Source organism: Peromyscus californicus, unplaced genomic scaffold (assembly GCF_007827085.1).
Source record: "Peromyscus californicus insignis strain IS unplaced genomic scaffold, ASM782708v3 Scaffold_5__1_contigs__length_169319896, whole genome shotgun sequence".
Taxonomy (NCBI): domain Eukaryota; kingdom Metazoa; phylum Chordata; class Mammalia; order Rodentia; family Cricetidae; genus Peromyscus; species Peromyscus californicus.
The window spans coordinates 144,286,830-144,312,617 of NW_026294573.1; the positions used below are offsets into that span (position 1 = coordinate 144,286,830).

The window sequence follows — 25,788 nt, forward strand, 5'->3', positions numbered from 1 at the left end:
AGTCTTTTAGATTTTTTAAAGAGAACATATCTGATATGGTTTCTCAGTCTACTCACTTGTTTTGAGATACATCTTGCTGTGTAGCTCAGGTTACTGCCCTTGAGCTCTCCATCCTCCTGTCCCAGCATGCTAAGTGACAGAATTATAGGCCTGGGCCACCACACTTACCTCCCCGCTCCAATTTTGAACCACTGTTTCCCTGTTTTGGGCTTCAAAGAAATCTGTGACTGACGGAATGGCCTTTGGTTTTTATTTCATTCATTCATTCATTCATTTATTTATTTATTTATCTCTCTCTCGCGCGCGCGCGCGCGTGTGTGTGTGTGTGTGTGTGTGTGTGTGTGTGTGTGTGTATGTGTGTGTGTGTGTGTGTGTGTGTGTGTGTGTGTGTGTGTGTGTACATGCAGGTGCCACAGTGCATGTGTGGAAGTCAGAAGACAACTTACTGGAATCAGATTTCTCCTTCCACCAAGTGAATTTGGGTGATTGAACTAAGGTGGCCAGGCTTGGCCACAGCCCCTGTGCCTGCCGTGTCAGCTCACCATCCCTAGTCACTGGACTTTATAACGAGGGCTCCTCTGTTAAGTTGGCAGTAAGTTTGTCCACTAATAATTGGTGATAAAAGCCAGCACATAGGAATGCCAAACACAAGTGACATATGCACTGAGAGGCCCCACTTCATAGCCTTGAACATTGATCTTGTGAGTTTTATGCTATTTCTCCTATTTTTCAGGTTAGTAAACTGAGGCACAGACTAAGTCATATAGTCAGTAATTAATGAAAGTGGGTGCTTTACAGACTGCAAAACGAAAGATCCAGGTTGGAGCCCAAGGCTAGAACTTGATGGTAATTCGAACTTACTAAGATTTCTGAAGTGGCTATTGAAAGGATGAAACATCGCTGGTTGGTCGATGGAAGAGTCACGGGCCACAGCAGAACCCAATATTAGTTTTTAGAGCTTTATTGGAGGGAAAGAGGGGGGAAGCCAGGCCTGGCGGAGGCAGAAAGATGGCGGGAGCAGTGCAGAGAGGAAACCAAAAGAGGAACGTAGAGAGAACATGGGGGTCTGTGTGTGGCTTTTTAAGGTGGAGATTGCATGACCACGCAGCGGGTACATCGATGATGTAAGACATTAGACCCAGAAGAGCGAGAGCAGGATCCTAACTTTCCAGACTTTTGCTTAGTATAAAAAGCAAGTAAATAGGAATCGGGGCATCGTTTCTCCCAGAAAAACTGCTTCCAGCTGATTGGGTGGGCATTGGTTGGCTTTTAGGGGGAATAGAGAAGGGGGGCCTTCCGAGGTAGACCGGCGTTGTGGGATGATGTGTGGTCTGTCATCCATTGCTCTGGAGCCGTGGATCCCTCTTGGCTTGGCACTCTGGCTGCTTTTGTATCTGACAGGATGCTGGTGAGACAGGAAAAGCCTGAAGTGGATCGGACCTGTCCAGATGGATTTAAGCTGGTTTCTGGAGCTTGGGGAAAAAAATTTGAACATGTTAAGAAGCAGCCATGAGAAAATCAGTGACCATTTGTGGTGTTTAGTACTCTGCTTGTATTTGTTAGTGTTAATGGGAGAGACAGAGAGATTGGAACATGTTTTTAAGCTTTATCAGAGACAGATTATTTAAGGCACCTGTTTCCTTTACTAGTTTGGCATCCAGGAGACAGGTGATCAATTGTTAAAAGCATTTAACAGTAATAGATGGTTATATTGAAGTCTGTTTTTGCAGAGCCCAGATGCTTTTGGGTCTGGAGGTGTAAATACCTTTTAGCTGTTACAGTTTCTTACTTGATGATCTCTGTACTCAAGCTTTGAGGTGGTCCTATAACCATTAGCTGAGCAGTAAGTTAGAAGAGGGAACTGGGAAGAGAAAACCTTGTGTTGCATGAGAACTTATTTCTTTTTTTTTTTTTTTTTTTTTTCAAGACGGTTTCTCTGTGTAGTTTTGCGCCTTTCCTGGAACTCACTTTGTAGACCAGGCTGGCCTCAAACTCACAGAGATCCACCTGCCTCTGCCTCCCAAGTGCTGGGATTAAAGGCTTGCGCCACCACCGCCCGGCTTATTTCTTTGGAATTAGGGACAAGGCAAAGATCAGGGCCCTGTAAGCACAGGCGGGTGGGTCTGGAGTGAGGCACATGGAGGGCGCAATGAAATGAAAGCTCCTATCTTAGCTGGAAATCTTTTCCCATTAAGTAACCCTGAAAGTACAATTAAGTCTGGTGAGGTGGGTAAGGCTGTCCTCCCTAACCTGACAATAGGGAAACGAGGAGAGGTGACATCCCAAAACTCCCAGAACCAAGTCAGTGGCTCTGGTGTCTGGAAGGAAAGAAACAGATTACTTCCCTGCTATGTTCTGGTTCCCTGCAAGCCTGTAGCCAAGCCTAAGTTTGCTGGAGGTCTTAGCTTAATGTTCCCATGCCACTTTGGTGCCTGGGGGCAGTCAGCTGACTCTGTCTTTCTAGGTGGCACTTTCAACAAGGCTATTAATGGCCTGGCAGGGCACTCACTAGCCTGTGGCCTTTTTCTTCACTTAAAACAGGGACCCAACAGCTTTCCGGAGCCAGCGAATGCCAGCACTTGGCAATTTTGTCCTCGGGCTTTTTATCTCTTCCCTGGCACACCTTGAATGCCACAGATGACACTTTCATCTGTGGGGTCATCAGGAGCCTTGCTCTCTAGATGGTTAAGTTTTAGTTGGGGAGGTCTGGGGAACAAGAGACGATTTTACTCCTTGTCTTGAATTTTTCTTTCCTTGATGTTTGCTGGCTTGAGGACAGCTTTTAGAAGACTTGCCTGAGGGCAGGCTATCAACTGATTTCTGGCTAGAGCCATCCTGACTATTGTTAACTTATTTGCATGGATCTCAGCCCCCTTCCAGACCCATCTGTGCTTCTCACGCAGCTTAAGAATGAGTGGGAGGAGTTAAAGTGAATTAAAGTGAGAGTCAGCAGAAGTGGCCCACAACAGTAGAGAGCCTGCCCACTCATTTAGGAGTTGAGGTGGGGTGGGTTAAAGCCTGCCCATTGCCAGAGAGTGGAAAGCGGAAGTCAGATAGACAGAAGTGGTTACACATGGCAGAGAAAACATCAGGAATGGGGAGGGAGAAGTGTTCAGAGTTTTAGCAGAAAGCTTGGGCATAAAGTAACTCTTTTTATCTGCCCGTTCACTGGCAGAAGTTCCCACAAAGCTGTCATGCAGCCAATTTTACTGGTATCTGCCCCTTTATCCCATGGCTGCAGCCAAGAGAAAAATAAAAAATTAAAATAACAAACCGGGATCCTAGGCTGCTATCCCAAGCGTCCCTGAGGTAGAGGAAGGATCTATGAATCAGCACAGGTTACCTAAAACACCGTCACATTATGAGTAAGGGCTGGGGCATATGCAGCACATGGACCACCTGGTGGTCTGACAGCATTGACCTCCTTGTCAGGAGAGAAAATGTGTCCTTGCCAGCGCAGCCCTAGGACCACCCTGGGAGTCTGGCATGAAGAACAGAGGTCAGGCTGCAGCCAAGGGAAATGGGACTCACCGAAGCGGCTGCTGTACACGGCAGGATGCAGCTGCAGGGGCAGTCGCATGAGCACAGTCCCGACATGTACTGTGGTGGCAGCAGAGGTGGTGGGCAGGGTCGCAGGCCCTCCATATAGGGGTTTCCACAACACTCAGCCCTGGACACTGGGTGTGAAGGGAACCTACTGTCCAAGATCCAATGAAAGGATGGAACGGCGCTGGTTGGTTGGTGGAAGAGTCACGGGCCACAGCAGAACCCAATATTAGTTTCTAGAGCTTTATTGGAGGGAAAGGTGGGGGAGAGAGAGAGCCAGGCCTGGCAGAGGCAGAAAGATGGCGGGGGCAGTGCAGAGAGAAAACAGAAAGAGGAGTGCAGAGAGAGAACGTGGGGGTCCGTGAGTGACTTTTTAAGGTGGAGATTGTGTGACCAGGCAGCAGGTACATCGATGACATAAGATGTTAGACCCAGAAGAGTGAGAGCAGGATCCTAACAGCTATCCTTCTGAATAGAGGATGGCCCCCCTCAAGACCTTAAAAAATGAAGCTATCAAATGATTTTTGCAATTGATATGGCCAGGCTTGGTGCCTAACTCATTGGTATAGCATTTGCCTAGCATGCACAAGGCCCCATGTTCCAGGCCTAGAATAACAAATAAATAATTTGTGTTAACTACTAAACTCAGTTCAGGAGACCTTTTTACCCATCTAACTATTTAGCATTGAGTAAAATCATTGAGCCAAAATTACAAGTGTCTTCACATATCAAAAGAAATTGGGGTGTGGTCAAGACGGATAAAGTGAGAGTAAGCAAACCAACTCAAGGCACTGGGTTTCCTAGATTTTCTACCATGGAAACATCATCACCAAAGTAAAACAGAGGAGTTGAGCATGGTTGGAGCAGGCCTGCCACACCAGCATTCACAGGGTAGAAATGTGATGATCACAAGTTCAAGGCTAACCTAGGATACATATGTGAATGCCAGTATGGACTGCATGCAAAGATTAAAGAGGGGAGAGGGAGGGTGTGGTGTTTGAATGAGAATGCCCCCCACAGCCTCATATATTTGCATCCTTAGTCCCCAGTTGGTGAACTATTTGAGAAGAATTAGGAGGCGTGGCCTTGTTGGAGGAGAAGTGTCACTCAGGGTGGAGGCTTCACAAGTCCACACCAGGTCCAGTGTCTCACTCTGCCTACTGCCTGTGGATCAGGATGTAAAGCTCTCAGTTCCTTCTCCAGCACCATGCCTGTCTGCTTCCTGCCATGCTCCCCACCATGACGATAATGTACTAAACCTCTGAAGCCATAAACCAACCTCCAATTAAAAGTTTCTTCCCTATAATTTGCCTTGGTTATGGTGTTTCTTCATAACCATAGAACAGTGGCTAAGGGAGGTAAGGGGGAAGGAAAGCAGAGAGACGAGGGGAGGAGGGGGGAAGGGAGAAGAGGGGAGGGGAGGAGAGGGAAAGGGAGGGCAGAGGAGGGGAGGGGAAGAGAGGAGGGGAAGCTTGCTCATGCTCTATTCAATTAGTCTTTAAATCCTCCACACCCTTCACTTCACGTGGGCTTTACAAATCCTGAAATCTGGGACAGTGACTTCTTGTTGCTACTTGACCTTCCACTAGACTAATAAAGTAGGTTAATGCAGGTCTACTCCTGAAGGATGGAACCACTCTTGGTGTGCAGAGAAATCAAGTTTCTGGTACTGATTCACCACATGTACCAGCCTGAGCAGTCCACAGAGAAGCAATAATATCCCTTCTTTGTGAACATATAGCATAAATCATTTCCTTGAGGTGGACAAACATGGTTTTGTTATTTGGTAAGTGCTGATAACACCTAAATTTGTCTAGTGAGGATGGAGCTGTCATTAGGCCCACAGATCCAGTGACCCATGCTGTCACTCATTAACTGTGACAACATGAGAAATTATTTAACTTCTTTAAGCCTCTTCCTCCATAAAGTATTGTTTAACTATGTCATGGTTTTTCTCAACTTGACACACATATTTCAAAGGATCCTCAGTTAAAGAACTGCCTCTGGCAGACTGGCTGTGGGCATGTCTGTAGAGCATTTTCTTAATTGCTAACTGATGGAGGAGGGCCTACCCATGTGGGTGGTGCCATCTCTAGGCAAGTAGATCTGGACTGTCTAAGAAAGGTAGCTGAGGGAGTTAGAGAGCTGGCTCAGCAATTAAGAGCACTGGCTGTTCTTCCAGAGGACCTGGGTTTAATTCCCAGCACCCACATGGTAGCTCTAAACTGTCTGTAACTCCAATTCCAGTGGATCTGGCACCCTTGCACAAACATATATGCAGGCAAAACACCAATGCACATAAAATAAATAAATCTTTCTTAAAAAGGAAAGAAAGGAAGCTGAGCAAGCCAGAGAAAGCAAGCCAATAAACAGAGTTTCTCTGTTGATTTTGGCTTCAATGTCCTGCCTTAAGTTCCTGCTACGGCTTCCTTCAGTGATGGATTGTAACGGGTAAGCTCATTTTTAAGCTAGTTTCCTTTCCTGCTTTCAACCAGCCTCCTGTAGCTGGAAAAATAAACACAGTTGGCCCTTCATGTCCCTGGACTCAGTATCTGTGGACTAAAAGTATTTGAGGGGGAAAAGATGCATCAGCATAGACATTTTCCCTTGTCTTTATTCCTTAAATAATATAACATGATATTTTAGTCACTGTTCTATTGCTGTGAAGAGACACAATGACCAACTCTTAGAAAAGAAAGCATTTAATTGGGGGTTTGTTTACACTTTCAGAGGGTTGGTCCATTATTATCAGGGCAAGGAGTATGGTGGTCCACCTAATACTGGGGCAGTAGCTAAGAGCTACATCCTGATCCACAATTAGAGAGAGGAAGGGAAGGAGGGAGGGAGGAAGGGAGAGACAGAGAGAGAGAGAGAGAGAGAGAGAGAGAGAAACTAGGCCTCAAAGCCCATGTCCAGTGACATACTCCCTCCAACAAGGCCACACCTCCTAATCCTTCTTATCCTATCAAAGAATTCCACTCCCTCGTGACTAAGCATCCAAATATATGAGCTTATGGGGGCTATTCTTTTTTTTAATATTTATTTGTTTGTTGTACATAGTGTTCTGTCTGCACGTGTCCTTGCAGGCCAGAAGAGGCACCAGATCTCATTACAGGTGGTTGTGAGCCACCATGTGGTTGCTGGGAATTGAACTCAGGACCTCTGGAAGAGCAGTCAGTGCTCTTAACCACTGGGCCATCTCTCCAGCCCCATGGGGCTATTCTTATTCAAACCACCCAAACCACCACACATGGCAATTATTTACACAGAACAAATAGTAAGCATTAAAAATAATGTAGACAGGAAGATTATATGCATAGGCTATATGCATAGGCCATATGCAAATTCTATGCTATTTTATATATGGAACTTGAGCACCTGGATGATACGGGACCATATCCCCATCTATACCATCTATACCGGATGTGACCACATCTTTGCATGGGATGGGCAAAGCGCTTAAAAGGACAGAGATGAAGACAGGAGCCACTTTCCTCTGGGCTTGAGAGAAACAGACTGTACTAGTTTTCAACTGCTGTTTCTTCCTGTAAAGGAACTGCTTTTGGTGTGCTGTGCAAAGACTTTTGCTATAATTTAATTCTGTGTGACAGGTTAACTTTATTGATTGTTTTTGTTACTTTTATTGCATAGTCCAATGCTTTGATAAACTCTTTGATTTTAATAATTATCATGGTATTTGGAGAATGTTTTCTAAGACTTCACCCAAGGTCTGCAAAACAAAACAAAACAAAAAACAAAAACCATGAATGTAGGTGAGGGTTAAACTTTCCTGTCTGAGGGGTATCAGAAGAGAAACACAAAAAAGAACTTTCTCTTTTACTTCATCTTGAAAAAGCTCCTTGAAAATTTCTCTCTTTCTTTGTCTTTACACAGTTTTTATACATATATGTTCCCAACAGAAAGCTCTGGACAATGTATGAGTTACATTTTGAGGGTCACATTGCATTTCTTGAGTAAATAATAAGAAGCAGAGCCATTCTGATAACACATGAGAAATCACACTGTTTCACTCGGACTTGGAATGTTACACTGACTGGTCTGCTGGAGCGACTAGAAGTGAGTAACCATGGCAATGCTAGGCTGTCAGCCAGGTTCCCTGATGGACAGTCTATAAAGCAAGGAGGGAGGCACACAGCGCTGGAGTACTCCGCACTTTCTCAAGGGACAGTGACCTTAAAAGCATCCCAGGACCTAAACATACACAGTTGGCTGAACCTGGAGTCATGTATCATAAAACTGAGATTAGGAGTTTGTGGTGAGAGTCAGTTGCTGAGGGAATACAGGCTGTATTGTGTGTCTATAATGTCTTCAATGTTGTCAGCCAGAGTTCTGCAAGTGAAGATCTGGCACTAAAGTTGCTTCATGCCTGACCTTGGTTCAACAGTCAGAAACCTGGGAATCTGTCCTTTTGAGATTCATTTGCAGGGGCAACTAGTCTACTCTGAATTTGCTCTGAGGTCTTAAATCATCCAATGGTATAAAAAGTTGTCTCTGTAGCAGAGAATACTGTTACTTTTCTATGTCAGCCAGAGCTATGAAAAATATCCCAGTACTATTTCTAATTATCAAAAGTATACAGCTTAAGAAGAAAGCATCTTTAGACAGTCCACAGAATAAATGTCCATAATATTGAGATGTAATCATGAGATTACATATACACGTTACGTGAAAATGTACAGTAATGAGGAGATTCTACAGCTGTCTTTGCACATGAGAAATTACAGACAGAAGTCTGTGGCCTCGTAAGCCTGGCTTGATGAGGTTCCTCCATCAGAGAATTATTCATCTGGTAGGTTGACATCTGAATTATTAATTGCCATCTGCTGTAACATGCCATGGACCATGGCAACTAATATAAATTTTGAGGTTTTTCATAAATTTGAAGCTAGTGATTTCTTACTCACTTTAATAGAAACCTTGCAGTTTAAGTGGCATATCTGAGTTATACAAACATTTGGGATACATTTTCATTCCACTGGTGCTTGAATTTTTTCCCCTATCTTTGAAAATGTTTTGCACTTAACTTTATAGTAAGTATGACTTCCATTATTCCATATACATTCAATGCTGCACACTGCTGCCATGGTAGGCAGAAATGTAAGACAGTTCCAAGGTCCTGTCTCCTGGTATTCCCACTGTTCAAACATCAAATAAGGTGCTGTTGTAATCTGCAAGAATTTTCCTAACAAGATGACCTTAAATTAAGGAAATTATCCTGAGTAAGCAGACCTAATCAGTTGAATCCATGAAAAAGACTGTACCCTGAGTTGGGCAAGGTAGCATGTGCCTGTAACCCAAGCATTTGGGACATGGAGGAAAACGAACATGAATTTAAGGTCAATGCTAACCCAGGCCCTAGCTCAAGTCATAGCGCAAGGCAAGCCTGGGCAACTTGAGAGACTGGATTTCAAAGAAAACCCTAAGGAAGGAAGGGAAGGAAGAAAGTGGAAGAAAAGACAAAGGAAGAAAAGAAAAAAGGGAGGGAGGGAAGGAAGGAGGGAGGAAAATAAGAAAGAAAATATTAGGGCATGTATATATGAAGATATGACACCCTCCTCAATGATGATATGTGAACCAACATATAGGGTCAGTGTTTCCGGAAGTCATTTATATACTGAATAACTCAGAATCATCCAACTCTACATACAAGTAAATGACTGAGTAAATATAATCTGCAGATCAAAATGTATTCCCAACTCGACTCTTCCTTATTGCCTATAAAAAAAACTGGACACAAAAACACAAGAGGAGTTACAGACATTAGAACGGGGCTGGCAGGATGGCTCAGCAGATACAGGTACTCAGCAGACACAGGCACTCAGCAGATACAGACACTCAGCAGACAGGCACTCAGCAGATATAGGTACTCAGCAGATACAGGCACTCAGCAGACACAGGCACTCAGCAGACAGACACTCAGCAGATACAGGTACTCAGCAGATACAGGCACTCAGCAGACACAGGCACTCAGCAGATACAGGTACTCAGCAGATACAGGCACTCAGCAGACACAGGCACTCAGCAGATACAGACACTCAGCAGATACAGGCACTCAGCAGACACAGGCACTCAGCAGATACAGACACTCAGCAGACACAGACACTCAGCAGATACAGGCACTCAGCAGACAGGCACTCAGCAGATACAGGCACTCAGCAGATACAGGTACTCAGCAGACACAGGCACTCAGCAGATACAAATACTCAGCAGATATGGGCACTCAGCAGACACAGGCACTCAGCAGACAAAGGCACTCAGTGGATAAATGCCACCAAGCCCTAGTATCTCAGTGTAATTCCTCGATCCTGTGGCACATGCATGTCCCACCCCAAAATATAACCGATCAACCAACAAAATACAATTACAAAAGTAAGTTAGAATAAAGAGGCACACAGAACTGAATAAGTATCTTCTTTTCAAATTTTAATTTAAAATATTACAGTGTGGGGCTGGAGAGACAGTTCAGCAGTTCAGAGCAGGTACTGCTCTTGTGGAGAACCTGGCTTCAGTTTCCAGCACCCACTTATTGGCGAATTGTTAAACAGTCTTATTAAATAAAAAACACGGAGTCAGATATAGGGGTGAAAACCTGAGAGATCAGGGAAATAGGAAAAGCCACAAGCTAACCTCACTTCACCACTTCATCGAACACCTCAGTCTCCAAAGAGAGATACTTCCTGTATACCCACGCCTATATGCCTTTCTGTTCTGTTCTCTCATTTGCTCTCTCAGCCCAGCTACATCACTTCCTCTTCCTGCCCAGCTCTGTCACTTCCTGTCTATCTGGACAGACCTCCAGACCTCTATGGTTAGGGCTGGGATTAAAGGCGTGTATCACCATGCCTTGCTCTGTTCTCAGTGTGGCCTTGAACTCAGAGATCCAGACAGATCCCTGCCTGCCAAGTGATAGGATTAAAGGTGTGTGCTACCATTGCCTGACTTCTATGTTAATATAGTGGTTGGCTTTCTCCTCTGATCCTCAAGTAAATTTTATTGGGAGACACAGTATACATCACCACACACACTGGGTAGCTCAGAACCACCTGTCACTTCTCTGTCTTCAGGTGTGACGGCCAGGTACCAAGATGACTCTCAGTGACCTATGCCTCTGGAGTTAATGCCTCCACCTGCAATGGACCATGAATGATCTGTGGGACCAACTAGTAGCATGTGGCTTTTGAAGCAAGGCCATAAAAAGATACTGAGGGTTTTACTTTGTTCTATCTCAGAATGCACATTTTGGAAGAATTTGGCACTTTGCCATGAGAACACTCAAGTGGTCCTAAGGAGACAGTCATCTAGTAATGAAATGAGGCCCTTGCCAGCAGCCATTACCACCCATTGCCATCTCCAGCCATGGCTAAGAAATGAAGTGTCACCCAATGATGCCTTAAACCAGAACTCCCAGAAAGACTACTCTTAGATTTCTGTTTTCAATTTTATTTTGTTTGTTGTTTTTTTTTTTTTCCGAGACAGGGTTTCTCTGTGTAGCTTTGCGCCTTTCCTGGAACTCACTTGGTAGCCCAGGCTGGCCTCGAACTCACAGAGATCCACCTGGCTCTGCCTCCCGAGTGCTGGGATTAAAGGCGTGCGCCACCACCGCCCGGCTTGTTTGTTGTTTTTATGAGATGGGGTCTCTTATAGCCCAGGGTAGCCTGCAAATCACTATGTGGCTAAGGATGACCATGAATTCCTGATCCTTGTGCCTTTACTTCCCAAGTGCTAGGAATACATGGGGATATGACCAGCATGGATTCCTGATACACAAAAATTATGTGAAAAAACAAAATTTTCTTGTTGTCTGGAGTTACGCTTTACTTTTTTTATAATCTATTCATTTGTATTTCCTTGTGGGGGTGGGGCAAGGTCTTGCTACCTTGCCATAGCTAACCCAGTACTATGAAACCCAGGGTAGCCTTGAACTCACAAGCTTTCTGTCTCAGCCTCACAGGTGTGGGATCAAAGGCATACATCACCCCATCTGGCTTATAGAGTTCTTTAGACTGACTTCCAGATCCCTTAAATTAGGAAAGGAGTGAGAAACAAAGACAGGCATGGTGGCAAATGTCTGTGACCCCAGGAATCAGAACACTGAGGTAGGAGGGCTGTGAGTCAGAGGTAAGCCTTGGCTGCCGTAACTAGACACTGGAGACAGAGACAGAGACAGAGAGGGAAGGAGGGAGGAGAGAACAGTAATGATTCTTGGTATAATCTGAACTGCTACATAGATACAGATTTTAATAAAAAACATGCTGGTAAAAAATTTTAAACTATTCATCTATTTATTATGTGTTTGTGTTTGCATGGCACTGTGCACACGTGGAGGTCAGAGGACAATTTGGAGGAGAAGTGCTTGTTTTTCCCAAGCTACAAGGATTTTTGACTCTGTGGTGGTCATTTACTTCTCATTCCATATGTTGAGAACCTTGAGACTGTTTGCAGCAGAGAGAGCAGACAGAAGAATGCTGAAGTGTGGGGTCTCAGTTCTCAGTAACATTTATTTTGTCTCACACAAATGACATCGGTGACATGTCTTTCTGGGCCCACTTCTCCCAGGACAAAGCTAGCTTCTCATTTGCCCTGAGAATAGAGACAAAGTGGGTCTCTCTTTATTGACACTTGACTATCTTTAAAGAGAGAAAAGAAAACACACTGGAGCACACGTGAGGTATGTTCCTCACATGCTGCATCCTAAACGCCAATCTTTCAAATCAGAAATATCTAGAGTTTAACACAAAGCGCAGGACATACTCAAAACAGAGGAGGGGTGGGGGTGGCTGAGGGAGTCAGCTCAACAGTAGACCACATGCTCAGCATGGATGAGGCAGTGGTCCAGTCCTCAGCACCAAAACCTAAAGATGACACCAACTTTAAAAGGCAAATGGAAGAGGGATCTAAAAACCTGTGAGGTCTGATGTCTGCTGATACCAATAAACCAGGCATAGAATAAACGTTTTTTGAGGTTGCAAGGTTCTGTAGAATGGGCTGGGGCGATAGTTTATATGGTAAAGTGCTTGCCACACAACCATGAAGGCCCATGTTCAATCCATACCACCCGTTTAAAAAGTGGTGTGATTGTAATCCCAGCACTAGGGAGGAAGAGAGGCAGATCTCTGTGTCTTCCTGCCAGCTAGTCTACCCGAACCAATGAGCTCCAGGTCCCAGGGAGAGACCCTGTCTCATAGAGCAAGGTGGATGAAACCCAAGACATCTGAGGTTAAGGTCGACCTTTGGCCTCCATATGCACACACATGCACATGAAAACACACACACACACACACACACACACACACACACACACACACGGAGGGAGGGAGAGGGAGAGAGAGTTAATCAATAAAAAAGTAAAGGTTCTCTAGCAGTCAGTGTTGCTGTTGTCATTTTAAAGACAGAGTCTTACTATGTAACCCAGCTTGGAAATCGAGAGTCTCCTGCCTCAGCCTCAGCTGGGATCCCTGGAAGAAATGGGTCTCTTAATATAGTCGGATACACTGTAGAGAATCATACATGTGCAATATAGTATGCATGTTTCCTCCTAGCAGTAATGTGCTTTTTAGAGTCTGAGTCTATCTGCAGTATCTGTAGTAAGTGAGCAGCTAGACCATCTCTGTTGGATAGATGGAAGGTTCTAAGAGGAGTTCTTCAGGGTCAGTTTGTCACTGGAAAAACAGACTTCACTTCAGGTCTCCTGAATGCTTCTTACAGATATGCTGGGGGAAAAAGAGCCAATACTATTCTCAACTATTACTATTATTATTATAGTAAGAGTAATGGAGTAAAATAGTAATTACTAGTAAAATAATATTAAGAAATAGTTACTATATTAAAATAATATAGTAAAATAGTAATTACTATTTTAACTCACTTTTAAGTTTTTACTAATTATTATTTCAAATATTTATAAAGTGCTGCCTTATAAAAATGGGATTATGCTGGGCAGTGGTGGCGCACGCCTTTAATCCCAGTTCTCAGGAGGTACAGACAGGCAGATCTCTGTGAGTTCAAGACCAGCCTGGTCTACAGAGCTAGTTCCAGGACAGTTAGGGCTGTTACACAGAGAAACCCTGTCTTGAAAAAAACAAACAAACAAACAAAAAACAACAAAAAAAAGAGATTACTGTTATTCCAGTGTTGACTATTCCTCTGACCCATGCATGCACTTGTACTGATGCCACTCCTCAGAACTTCTATTACTAACTATCAATTGATAGGTAAAAGAATAGCCTACACATAAAAGGAAGTTTCTTATATCTCTGCACACACTGACTAAGGATATAAACTTGCCGTTTCTGATTTTGAAACCTGGGGCTGTAGCTCAGTGGTAGAGCCACTGCTTCTATGTTTAAAGCCTTGGGTGCAACCCTCAGCAGTACAAAACAAAAACAAACATATATTTATATACATTATATACATATACCTCTACATTTGGCTTTTCAAATAGGCTTTTTGAAGGATGAGCAGAATGGAGCAGTAGACAGAAAAATGGTTTCAATGGATCATAAAAAGAGAAGTGTGGTGGTTTGAATGAGAATGCTCCCAATAGGTTCATGTTTGAATACTTGGTACCCAGTTGGTGGAACTGTTTGGGAAGCATTAGGAGGTATGGCCTTGTTGGAGGAGGTGAGTCAGTTGGGAGCAGGCTTTGTAGTTTTAAAAAAACAAAAATCAAAAAGTCCAGTGAACTCTGCATCTTTGCCTTGTGGCTGTTGTCTCAAGATGTAAGCTCTTAGCTATTGCTCCAATGCCACATCTGCATGCCTGCTGCCATGTTCCCTGCCATGATGGTCATGTACTAAACCTCTGAAACTGTAAGCAGGCCCTCAGTACACTCTTTCTTCTGTAAGTTGCCTTGGTCATGGTGTCTCTTCACAGCAGTAGAAAAGCAACTAAGACGAGAAATGAATCGGAGAATACAAAGAGTGTTGCCCCACTACACTGGAAAAGGCAAGGGAGCAAAAAAGCAAAGCAAAGCAGAGGGCCTGATGTACTTGGAGGACCCGTGAAGGAGTCACATCCTTGTAGGGATAACGCCCGCCCGCGCTACCACCACCCGTTCACCATGTCTGAGCGAGGGGCTGTGGATTAAAAAATAAGGGACAAGAGACAGCGAGTCATTCGCCACGGCTGAATGCCAGTCGAATGCCATTTATTGAAAGAGGGAGGAAACCTTAAATACAGGCTTACAGCACAATGGTGGATCCCTGGAGGGCAGAAGTTTGCTACTGAATGTTCTACATTCTTGCATCTAAGCTGTTAACACCCAATATGCAGGATACACAAACAAGGAACTTCCCTAAAGCATTCAGGAGGGTGGATACAGGCAGGGAATTAGCATAGGGAGGACACCTGGTCAAGGTCGGCAAGCAGGCAATGGCTTTACTCAATATGGGAGGAGACCAGGGCCCTACACATCCTGAAGGTACTCCCTCTGTAAAACCCACTCCCTGTTCCCAAAAGAAATTGCAGGCCTTTGAGATAACGCAGCCTATCTCCTGGAGCCTTCAGCAGCCAACTACTCACACCAGTACAGTGAAACTCGAATGTCCTCCAAGGAACGATCCTTGGAGGGTTCATTTCACACCTGCAGTTCTTAGTGACAAGTGAGAAAAAACACAAGGAAGCGGGGTGGCTCCAGTTGAATAGTGGCTGCTGAGTGCTCCACATGGTGTAGACATTTCACAGAAATAGTTTCAAGTACAAATGAAGGTTTAGTTTTTAGGAATTTATACTCAAGCTTGTTCAACAGATACAGCAGTAAAGTCAGGATTTGAAGCTTATTCTTTGTAGCTGACAAATTTCTCCGGTCCTGTGGCCCATTTATAAAATAATCACTCAGAAGCTTATATTAATTATAACTGCTCGGCCATTACCTCAGGCTTATTACTGACTAGCTCTTACATTTAAATTAACCCATAATTCTTATCTATGTTTAGCCATGTGGCTTGGTACCTTTTCTCAGTTCTGCCTTGTCATCTTGCTTCCTCTGTGTCTGGCTGGTGACTCCTGACTCAGCCTTCGTCTCCCAGAATTCTCCTCTTCTGCTTGCCCCACATATACTTCCTGCCTGGCTATCAGCCAATCAGCATTTTATTTATCAACCAATCAGAGCAACACATATTCACAGCATACAGAATGACATCCCACAGCAATTCTTACTCCAGAATTGGTGCTGAGCTTATTAAGCATTTCCTAGAAAACCATCTCTATAGGATAATTAGACATGACTAAAAGAAGCCATCTCACATGGTTCTTGATTATTTCTGGGTCACAGTCCTTTGCAAGAATGCCTCCCATAAAATTGCACAAATGGAAATATATACATTATTTTTTGTAGCATTTTAAGAGACTGGATAAGAAGAAAATTACAATCTTCCATACTCCTTCTTATTCTATATTTCTTCCCCCTTTCTCAGAATATGAGGGTATTGAAAACCAGAGAAAATGGAAACAGAAAATTTTGTTTTGAGACACTAAATACAAAATTCTAACATAGTATTATGCTATGTTAAAGAGAACTCGAACAAGGAGTCATTAAAAATATAGTCATAATAGTCTTTAAATCCCACAGTTTTGATCTTCAAACCACCAGATATGATGTGACACTGAGAGATGAGGCTTTGGGAACTCCTTCCCAAGAGAACTAAAGTAGCTGAAAATCAAATTCAATGGAAAATCCCAGAAAGTCTACTGCCACTTAGCCTGGGGAAGTTTTATTGAAAAATACATTTGATTTTTTACATAGGCTAAATAAAATATCTTAAATGACATTTATGCAACATGTATTTATATCTCCATTTATGGGAAGATTTAAGGCAATGTATATGTTTGGAGAAAATAAAACAAAATACTATAGGTGACAGAGAAGAAAGACAGAGAAGGAAGAATGCCTCCTCCTTTTGAGACTGGGGTCTTGCTGCACAACTGAGACTGGCCTCCAACCATGCTTCCACCTCAGGCTTCAATGTGCTAGGATTTTAGATATGTGCCACAATGCCCAGTTTCCAAACTGACTTTAAACATGAACTCATGGAGTAATGAGACCTTTATATCCTTAAGGTAGTTTTTAGAAAGTATGCAGCACTTAAGAATTTTATACTTTTAGTATCAAAACAAATTGGGGCTGGAGAGACAGCTCAGCAGTTAGGAGAGCTTGATGCTTTTCCAAAGGACCTAAGTTTGGTTTCTATGCCCCACATCAGGCAGCTCACAACCTTCTGCAACCTTTAGCTCCCCAGGCACCCTCCAACACATGACATATATTCACACATGAAAATAATAACATAAATCTCTAAGATTCTTACTGTGCTGGGAATGGAACCTCAGGGCTTTAAGCATGCTGGGCAAGTGCTGCATCACTGAGCCTCAACCCTAAGCCTTACAATGTTTAAAATATTTTAATTTTTCTTTTTTTCACACATATTTTCTTACTTGCTCTTCAGTTCATTTTGTTTTCATGTATACACATGTATATGTGTGTGTAGATGTAATTCTGAATGGTCTTATAAGAAACACAGAGCCTGGTGATGTGAGTAGCAGTCCAGTCATCCTTGTTCTACATCTAGTATCCTGCTATGAGTGAGTACATACCATGTTTGTCTTTCTGAGTCTGGGTTACCTCACTCAGGATGATTTTTTCTAGATCCATCCATTTGTCTGCAAACCTCATGATGTCATTGTTTTTCTCTGCTGAGTACAGGGCCCCAAGAAAGACACGGGATCGCCCAATGACAGAGAAATGGAATGAGATCTACATGAACAGCCTGGACATGAATGGGGGTAGTGAAGGGTGAGGGTCGAGGGAAAGAGAGCTGGGGGGAGCGGGAGATCCCAGCTGGATCAACAACAGAGAGGGAAAACAAGGAATAGGAGACCATGGTAAATGAAGACCACATGAGAATAGGAAGAAGCAAAGTGCTAGAGAGGCCCACAGAAATCCATAAAGATACCCCCACAACAAACTGCTGGCAATGGTCCAGAGACAGCCCGAACTGACCTACTCTGGTGATGGGATGGCCAAATACCCTAATTGTCATGCAAGAAACCTCATCCAACTACTGAGGGATCTGGATGCAGAGATCCATGACTAGGCCCTGGGTGGATCTCTGGGAGTCCAATTAGCAAGAATGAGGAGGGTTTATATGAGCGAGAATTCTTGAGACCAAGGTTGGATAAAGCACAGGGACAAATAGCCAAACGAACGGAAACACATGAACTATGAACCAATGGCTGAGGGGTTACCAACTGGATCAGGCCCTCTGAGTGGGTGACACAGTTGATTGGCCTGATCTGTTTGGGAGGCATCCAGGCAGTGGGACCGGGTCCTGTGCTCATTGCATGAGTGGGCTGTTTGAAACCTGGGGCCTATGCAGGATCGCTTGGCTTGGCCTGGGAGGAGGGGACTGGACCTACCTGGACTGAGTCTACCAGGTTGATCTCAGTCTGCGGGGAAGGCTTTGCCCTGGAGGAGATGGGAAGGTGGGGGAGAACAAGGGAATCCGTGGCTGATATGTAGAACTGAATTGTATTGCAAAATAAAAATAAAAATAAAAAATAAATAAATAAATAAATAAATAAACGAAACGCAGAGTTAAAAGCCCAGAGATCGAGCAGCAGTCAACAGCTAAGACCGCCTTCTTATACCCCTCGCTGTTGCTGTCGTCCTTCCCCTCAGAAAGAGACCTACTTCCTGTGTGTCTGTATTTTTATTGACTTTCTGTTCTGCCTTCTCATTGGTTGTAAACCCAACCACATGACTTCCTCGTCACTGCCTGTCTATACAGACCTCCAGGTCTATATGGTTGGTATTGAGATTAAAGGCATGTGTCTCCAAGCTGGCTATGTCCTTGAACACAAAGACTCTGCCTGCCATGTGATCGGATTAAGGGCGTGTGCTACCACTGCCTGACTTCTGCTAAATGGCTTGCTCTTAGCTCTGACCCCCAGGCAACTTTATTTATTAACATACAAATAAAATATCACCATATGTGTGTTCAGGTGTATGTGCATCTAACTACGAGTCAAGAGCCAGAGAGCAACACTGGGTGTCCTCCTCAATTTTTCTTTTCCTTGTTTTTTGAAGCAGGGTCTCTTAGTGAACCTGCAGCTTGCTAATTCAGCTGGATTTCCCACTCAGCAAGATCAGCCTGTGTCCACCTTCCGGTGCTGAGGATCCGAACTCAAGTCCTCATGCATGTACAGAAGTCATCTCTCCAGCCCATACATTGATTTTTCAAAACACCTATCATGCACGTTTTCCAGAGACGTGAACTGGAGCGAGGCTCAGGAGAAGACTTGACAACCAAGTGCTTGTACTGGTGAGATGGCCCAGCAGATGAAGACACCTGGCCCTGGGCCTAGCAGTCTGAGTTGGATCCTGGGACCCACATGTTTTGGTAGAAACCAATTCCAGGGAGCTGTATGCCAACCGACCAGGGTGCCATAGTGTACACATGCCCACAGTCACAGATGTACACAACAATCTAGCAAAAAATTAGAAACAAAGATCAAGTCCCTGCTCTTCTCATTATATCATACAGTTGTGCAGCAGCTGGCCTCTGTAATCTCTGTGCACTAATAAAGAACAGTTCTGTACATGAACACTGCACCTGGGATACTGTGGCCCTGGAAACTTCACAGGGGAAGGATTGCTGCCTTAACTGGTACCTTTATATTTGGAGATCGGATAGACATACAACTAAGCAAGTTCACATGTAAAATATCCTAACTGACAAACTTCAACCTTGTACAGACCCATACACTGAGAAGCGAATACAATTTGTCACAATCATCCATCTACTCAGCACAGAGCCAAGACCAGAAGTCAGGTTGCCGAAACTTTTTATACCACATTGTCTCTAGAGCTATGTATATATTTCTGTGTTTCTTTTTCTTCTACACACCTAATTCTCTCCCTTCATAATTTCCCTTGTGTCTCCTGTATAAAGCTCTATATGTATATACCTTGGCACAAAAGACCCTGCGTGGCCTGGCACAGACAACTTCTCTGGCGAGCTATCTCCTCTAGGGGAATATTCCTGAGTCCAAAGGAGGTTAGGCTTCTATAAACATTCTATTGGATTTTCAATTCCAGTAATTTTTCATGTCAAATTCTTGTCCTATCCCTGAAACCTGGGCAAACCACCTCTATTACAGCAAAACCTAGTGAGTTCCCACTTTGCAGCCATGCAACCAACTACAGCCATCCTAGCACGATGGCATCAACAGTAATCACAGAACGACAGATTCCCAAAGGGAGAGAATATCAGTTCGCAGGAAGCAGGTCACTAAATCCCACTCATCCTTCCTCCAGCAACGTTTCTTTCCATTGCCAACAGAACAGGGTTTGAACCATTAAATCAGCTTCCTTATACAACTTTAAATTCCCTGAACAGATCTATAAACGTTGAATATTCTGCTTATTCCTTACGTTCCTGTGTGTGTGTGTGTATGTGTGTGTGTGTGTGTGTGTGTGTGTGTGTGTGTGTACATGTGTGGTCGTTTTTCTCCTTCCACTGTGGTTTCCAGGGAATGAACTCAGGCTTGCATGGCAAGTGCTTTATCTATTCAGGTATTTTGGGGGTATACTTTTTTGAGACAGGGTCTCATGCTAGAACCCCCAGTGTACTGAAGAATGATTTAGAACTCCTGATCCTCCTGCCTCTATCTCCCAAGTGCTAAGATTGTAAATGTATGGCTGGCTTGTGGTAACCTTTGTCCCTTTGATATACTTTTACTCATATCTGGTTCAGACATAATCTCTCTAGAAAACTATTCAGATACTTATACTAACTCTGTCCTCTACTTTCTTCAAAGTCTGGGCTTTTTAAGAACTGAGATTGCCTCTAGTTGCTACTATTGGCAATATATACAGAATACACTCAAAGGCAAAACAAAAACAAACACAAACACAAAAAAACCCTTCAAATTGCACACACACACACACACCCCAATGAAAATTAAGACTTCCCCAATCCCATCATGTAACTTAATATCAGGTGTTTCCTTTCACATTGCTTCTGCACATATTTCAGTGTTTTATATACAAAACATACACACAGAACATGATTAAGCCATATACGTACCCATTTCATAGCGCTTAGAATCATGCTCTGATATATGCAAATGTTATCTACTTGAATATTTATGCAGATTTGCTTTTGTTTTTACAGAGTTTTAGGAGCAGCCTAACAGCACAGTACTCCATTACAGGGACATACCAGGCTTACTTCCGCCCAATTGAGTTTCCCCAAACACCAGCGCCGCCGAGTACGCGGGGCTCCCACATTCCCAAACGCCTTTTCAGTCGTCGGGCGGTCGGGCGCGGCCCCGGCACCGAACGCCCTCCCCACCCCTGCCACGCGGTGGCCGCGGCGGAACCCAGCGGGCTCCGGTCTCCCGGCGCCTCCCCGGCACCCGGCCTGGTGGGCGGGGCTCCGCGGTGGGCGGGACTCGGACGGGCGGGCGCGGCCACGGCTCCTCCCCGCTCCTCCGGCGGCGCCGGCGGCGGCGGCAGCACTTCCGGGTCGGCGCGGAGGCGGGGCGGAGGCGCCGCGGCTGTTATTGTTCCGAAGGGCTGGGCCGCTGGGATCCGCGCTCGGCGCTGTCAGTTCGCCCCGCTGCCCCTCGGCCCTTTCTGCTGGCTCTGACGGCGGCCGACGGCGGGCGGGGCCCGGGTTCGCGGCGCGAGAGGCGCCGGTGAGGGCGCGGAGGAGGCGCACAGCGGGAGGAGGAGCCGTGAGCCTGGCACGGAGCGGGCCGCGGCCATGGCGTACGCCTATCTCTTCAAGTACATCATCATCGGCGACACAGGTGAGGCCGGCGGCGGGCCGTGGCGGACCGGGGCGGCCAGGCGGGGCAAACGGCGGCGGCGGCGGCGGCGGCGGTGGCTGGCGCGGGTCGGGCGGCGCGGCGCGGGCGCCTCCCTTCCTCCCATCCTCCCTCGGTTCCCTGGCCGCCGCTCCATTTCCGCAGTGCTGGCGCTGGTGACGTGGGCGCTGCGAGCGGCCGCGGCCTGGCCGGGCCTTCCCCGCTCCGCCCGGGCCCGCTGCAGCCGGGCCCGTGGCAGCCGTTTGCGACTCCCGGAGAGTGTGACAGCAGGGCGGCGGTCCCCGGGGCCCCCGCCTTGACTGTCTGTGCGGCCCGAGGAGGGAGAGGGAAGCTGAGCGAATCGGAGCGTGACGGGCCCCGGTCTGGATTTTTGTCCCTGATCCCACCTCCCCGACCTGCACGCTTCCGCCTAGGCCTGGGCAAGGCGCACCCTGAAGTGGGGCAGCCTGGTGAGAGAAAATTATTTAAAAAACAAACAAAAAAAGAATTTAAGCATTCTCAACTTTCAAGTCCGAGTAAGTCAGATCACATCACATGACTTGATGGCAGGGCTGTCCCTTTCAGGGTCATTAAAGCACTATAGAGCCCTGGCGACTTTTGCCACGTGTATGCTGGGGTTATTTGATTATTTGATAGTAATGCAAGGCGGGTCAATGCTCAGGGTGTGAGCATACTCAGGTATGCTGATTGACGACTGATTTTTTTTCCAGTTGTGTCAAGTCACAACTGCTGATTTTCAGGTGACCTCGTGTACATTTGAAGCAAAAAAAAAAAAAAAAAAATCAGTTCCCAATTAAAAATATGATCCTAATAAGTTTCTCAAGCAAATAAACAAGCTTTTTATGAAATGCTTTGAATACCCGCGATTTGGGCCTTACTTCGAGTCTAATAATAAACCTAAAGCTTGTTCAGGTGTTAAAACTATTAATACACCAGAGTCTGATTTCAGTGGTGACAGTTGCACAACCCTTTGCACAACTTTGGAAATGTAGAAGCAGCTTGAGGTTGCCCTATGATGTCGTAGTAGAGCTCTATAAGTAACTGGAAGTATGTTGATTGCTGCCTAAAATAAAAACTTTCTGCTGTATAGTTTTTCAGAAAGGTTTTTTTTTTTTTTTTTGGTGTGTGTGTGTGTGTGTGTGTGTGTGTGTGTGTGTGTGTGTAAGGACACTGGATCGTTTTCTGTGCAAGGTACTGGGTAAAGCCATAATTTGTAAACTGGAAAGGAGGGATCTAAAACCACTGACTTATAAAAAAAGAAAATTGGAGATGTCAGATGAACTACCATATGCCCGGGTTTGTGAAACAGAAATGACTGACCACTTGGTCGTCTCAGCAGTAGCAAAAAATTAGGTTTAGAATTTGCGTGGTATCTTGTTTTTATTGGGAATCTACTGTGGATTAATAAAAGTAATGTGCAGGGAATAATGGGGACTACAAATAAGAGCAAGCTGGTGCTCCGTTCTCATGAAATTTGCCCCCATCCCCAAACAGTTCCTGTGCATTTGGAGGGAAGGCACTCTTTTCTTGGCATTCTGTTCTGACCTAGTTCAGCGCACTTGACTGCTTGACACTGAGCTGTAGAGTAGCACTTTGTCCACACTCCAGTTCAACTAATATAGTTTAACATCAGTGTAGTTTTCCTGAAATGTCTGTGTCAAGAGGCAAACTCCTGCTCATTCATGTCTTAACCTTTTTAGCTTGACCCTCAGTGGACTATAAAGTACCTGTCTGCTCTTCTAGTATTCTTTCCCACTACATCACCTTCTCTTGTCTGATGCCCAGTGGCGAGTTTTTGAAGCTTTCGTTGGTTCCTCCTCCTCCATCTGTTTGGCCTGCCTTCTGCCACAGTCTTTCCCTATGAAATTTTGTTAGTCTTTTAATAAAAGCCTTGCCCAGGTCTTCCAAATGCCTGCATAATCAACATATCTTGATCTCTTTTATATTCCAGTGTTCTCCTGGTACCTTGGTTAGAAGTGACTACTTATTGTCTGGATTGTATTTCTCAATTTGTATCATTTTTTCTGAAGTTAATTCCAGACTGATTTTATAGGTATTTGTGTAGGCATCTGCATTTGCTTATGTACTTCTTGAGGTTAGAAAAGGTGTTCTATCTGTGCTTTAGGACAGACCTAGTCAAAGGGTAGGTCTCGTGTATTTGATTAAATTAACAAGGAGCCAAACAGACCACTCTCTTTATGTTACTATACGATAATAATTTCAGTTTTTAACCCTCAATTCTGCTACCTTTTTGCTTATTGGTTTTATTCAAAAATATTCTATCATTTTATTTCATCGAGAGTATACTAACAGGTGTAATGTGATTTCTCCCTTTAAAAAACATGTAATTAACTCGATCAGTTTAGATCCATGTTATTTTTTAAGTCATAGTGTGAAAAACGTGTGTTGGAATGAAGGAAAATACTGATTTTCTTGTCTAATGCTCTTGTTATAAAATAATCATTCTTGGGCTTTTCTTCTCTGAGGTGTATGTGTTTTAAATTAAGATTAAGGCCATTGAGATGACTCGGTGAGCAAAGGCAGCTGTCACTGTCACTGACGACCTGAGTTTGATACCTGGGACCCACGTGGTGGAGAGAGAGAAGACTTACTCTCACGAGTTGTCTTCTGACCTCTATTCATGTGCATGCACAGATATATCAATGAAAATGAAATGTAAACACACTTTGATTTCCCAAAAGAAAGGAACCCACTGTGCATAGTTTCACTTTCCAGAGATTCTTTCATAGATGACGTTTTCTTTTTTTAACATTTGCATGAGCAAAGTGTTGTTTTCCTATTGTAATGCCAGATGCAGTTGAAATGTAGTTTCTGTTTTCATTGGTAATATCTTTCTGAGAAATCATTTAGAAAATGTGTCTGTATATATGAAGTGGAAAGTGGTTTTGCTTTGAGGAAGCCTGATCTAATAATATAAGTAGATGATTATCAAAAGAAAAAGCATGTTTCAGAAATCTGGCATCTCTGAGTTTTTAACCTTATCACCAGTTCCTCCTGCTCCCTCATCCGATGCACAAATGCACAAGCCAGTTGTGTTTACTCCTAGCTAAAAATCCCTTTTTTCTCTTTGCCTAGATGATGTTAATACTTTGTTTTCTAACTGACTCTTCTTTGTTTTAAGATAGTGAGAGACCACACACTTCTCCTATTGGATTATAGTGGTCTCTTCCTCCCTTCCCCTTTTCTGTCCCTCTACTCTTCTTCCCCACTGAAGCTTTCAGTTTAAATGATCTTTTTTACTGGGAAGGCTTTTCTTGTCACTAGTTTTTAAATAAGTTTGTATGCCCTGAGGGAGGTACTGCAGGGCCTTATTTAGGAGGTGACACTTGAACTGAGATATAGTAATGAGCACAGTCAGATTCATGATATAGGCAACAGGGAATGTCAGCAGTGCAAAAGAAGTACATACTTGAAGCATTAGGTAACCTGGGTTAGAGATCTGAGAGCCAATCACAAATGGAATCCTCTTTGTCCAAGATTTCATTATTTGAACTGTTGAAATTATGAAGTCTTTTAAATTTCTTTAACTTTTATGGGTATATGTGAGTGCATGTGTGTGTGCATATGTGCAAGCGTGCGTGCGTGCATGCATGCGTGCGTGCGTTCCTGTTGCCTTTAGAGGCCAGAAGAGGTTGTCAGATCCCCTGGAACTGGAGTTGTGAGCTACTGTGTATGGGTGTTTCAAACTGAACCCATGATCTCTGAAGGAACAGCAAATGCCCATAACCACTGAGCTATCTCTCCAGGCCCCAAATTAAGGAATCTTATGGGGAAGGAAAAAAAAAGTATCATAACATGAATATATTTATTAATAAGCTCCCACTCTAATAAATTCCTCTCCAGAGTTCCTTATTTATCCCCACACTCCTTTGACATCAGGGTTTGGTGACTATACCATAGGTCAGATAACTGCAAAGTGGAATTACAGATCCTGCACCCCAAAATTCAAAGTCTTATTTATTTGGTGAATATTATTTTGGAGCATTAGTTCACATGTAAAACCATTGACACCTGGGAATCTGACAGTTGCCTTCTGGGATCAAGTGGGCGGTGACCTTTCTTTAGTGAGCAGGACAAAAGGCTAAGAAGGTCTTCCTTCCTTCCTTTCTTCAGCGAGGAAGAGCCACCTGAACAGTACAGTCAATGACCACAGAGGAGTGGTCACCAGCATTAGATTCAGTAGAAATCAGACTCTTGATGAAATGGTGTGATGTTCTGATGCTTTGCACACTGCTGGATTAGGAGGTGAATGCGATGCACAGGGCCAGTTACAGAAATGCAAACTGTACATGCATTTCTGCTCTTTGAAGATACATTTTAAAATATATTGTGCACATATGTAGAAAAGGTCCTTAACTCTGTGTGTTTAGCAGT

At 44.3% G+C, this 25,788-nt stretch overlaps 1 protein-coding gene and 1 long non-coding RNA gene across 3 annotated transcripts in view; one reads left to right on the forward strand and one right to left on the reverse strand.

The window, feature by feature from the left end:
* Window positions 1–945: 945 nt before the first annotated feature.
* On the reverse strand, window positions 946–20,999 carry LOC128096469 (uncharacterized). The gene is made up of 2 exons (XR_008213652.1): window positions 20,649–20,999; window positions 946–1,472 (listed from the first exon to the last, which is right to left on the reverse strand). It is a non-coding gene; the product is annotated as an uncharacterized LOC128096469 (long non-coding RNA).
* A 117-nt stretch (window positions 21,000–21,116) lies between these two features.
* Window positions 21,117–25,788, forward strand: part of Rab2a (RAB2A, member RAS oncogene family) — an 89,215-nt gene continuing 84,543 nt past the window's right edge. Inside the window, exon 1 of one of the 2 annotated variants that reach the window (XM_052716057.1) lies at window positions 21,117–21,375. In XM_052716057.1, coding sequence (XP_052572017.1) covers window positions 21,330–21,375 — 46 coding nt within the window. In that variant the 5' untranslated portion in view covers window positions 21,117–21,329. Of the gene's footprint in view, window positions 21,376–21,818; window positions 21,843–25,788 lie in introns of those variants that run through there. The other variant, XM_052716058.1, reaches the window with a different exon arrangement.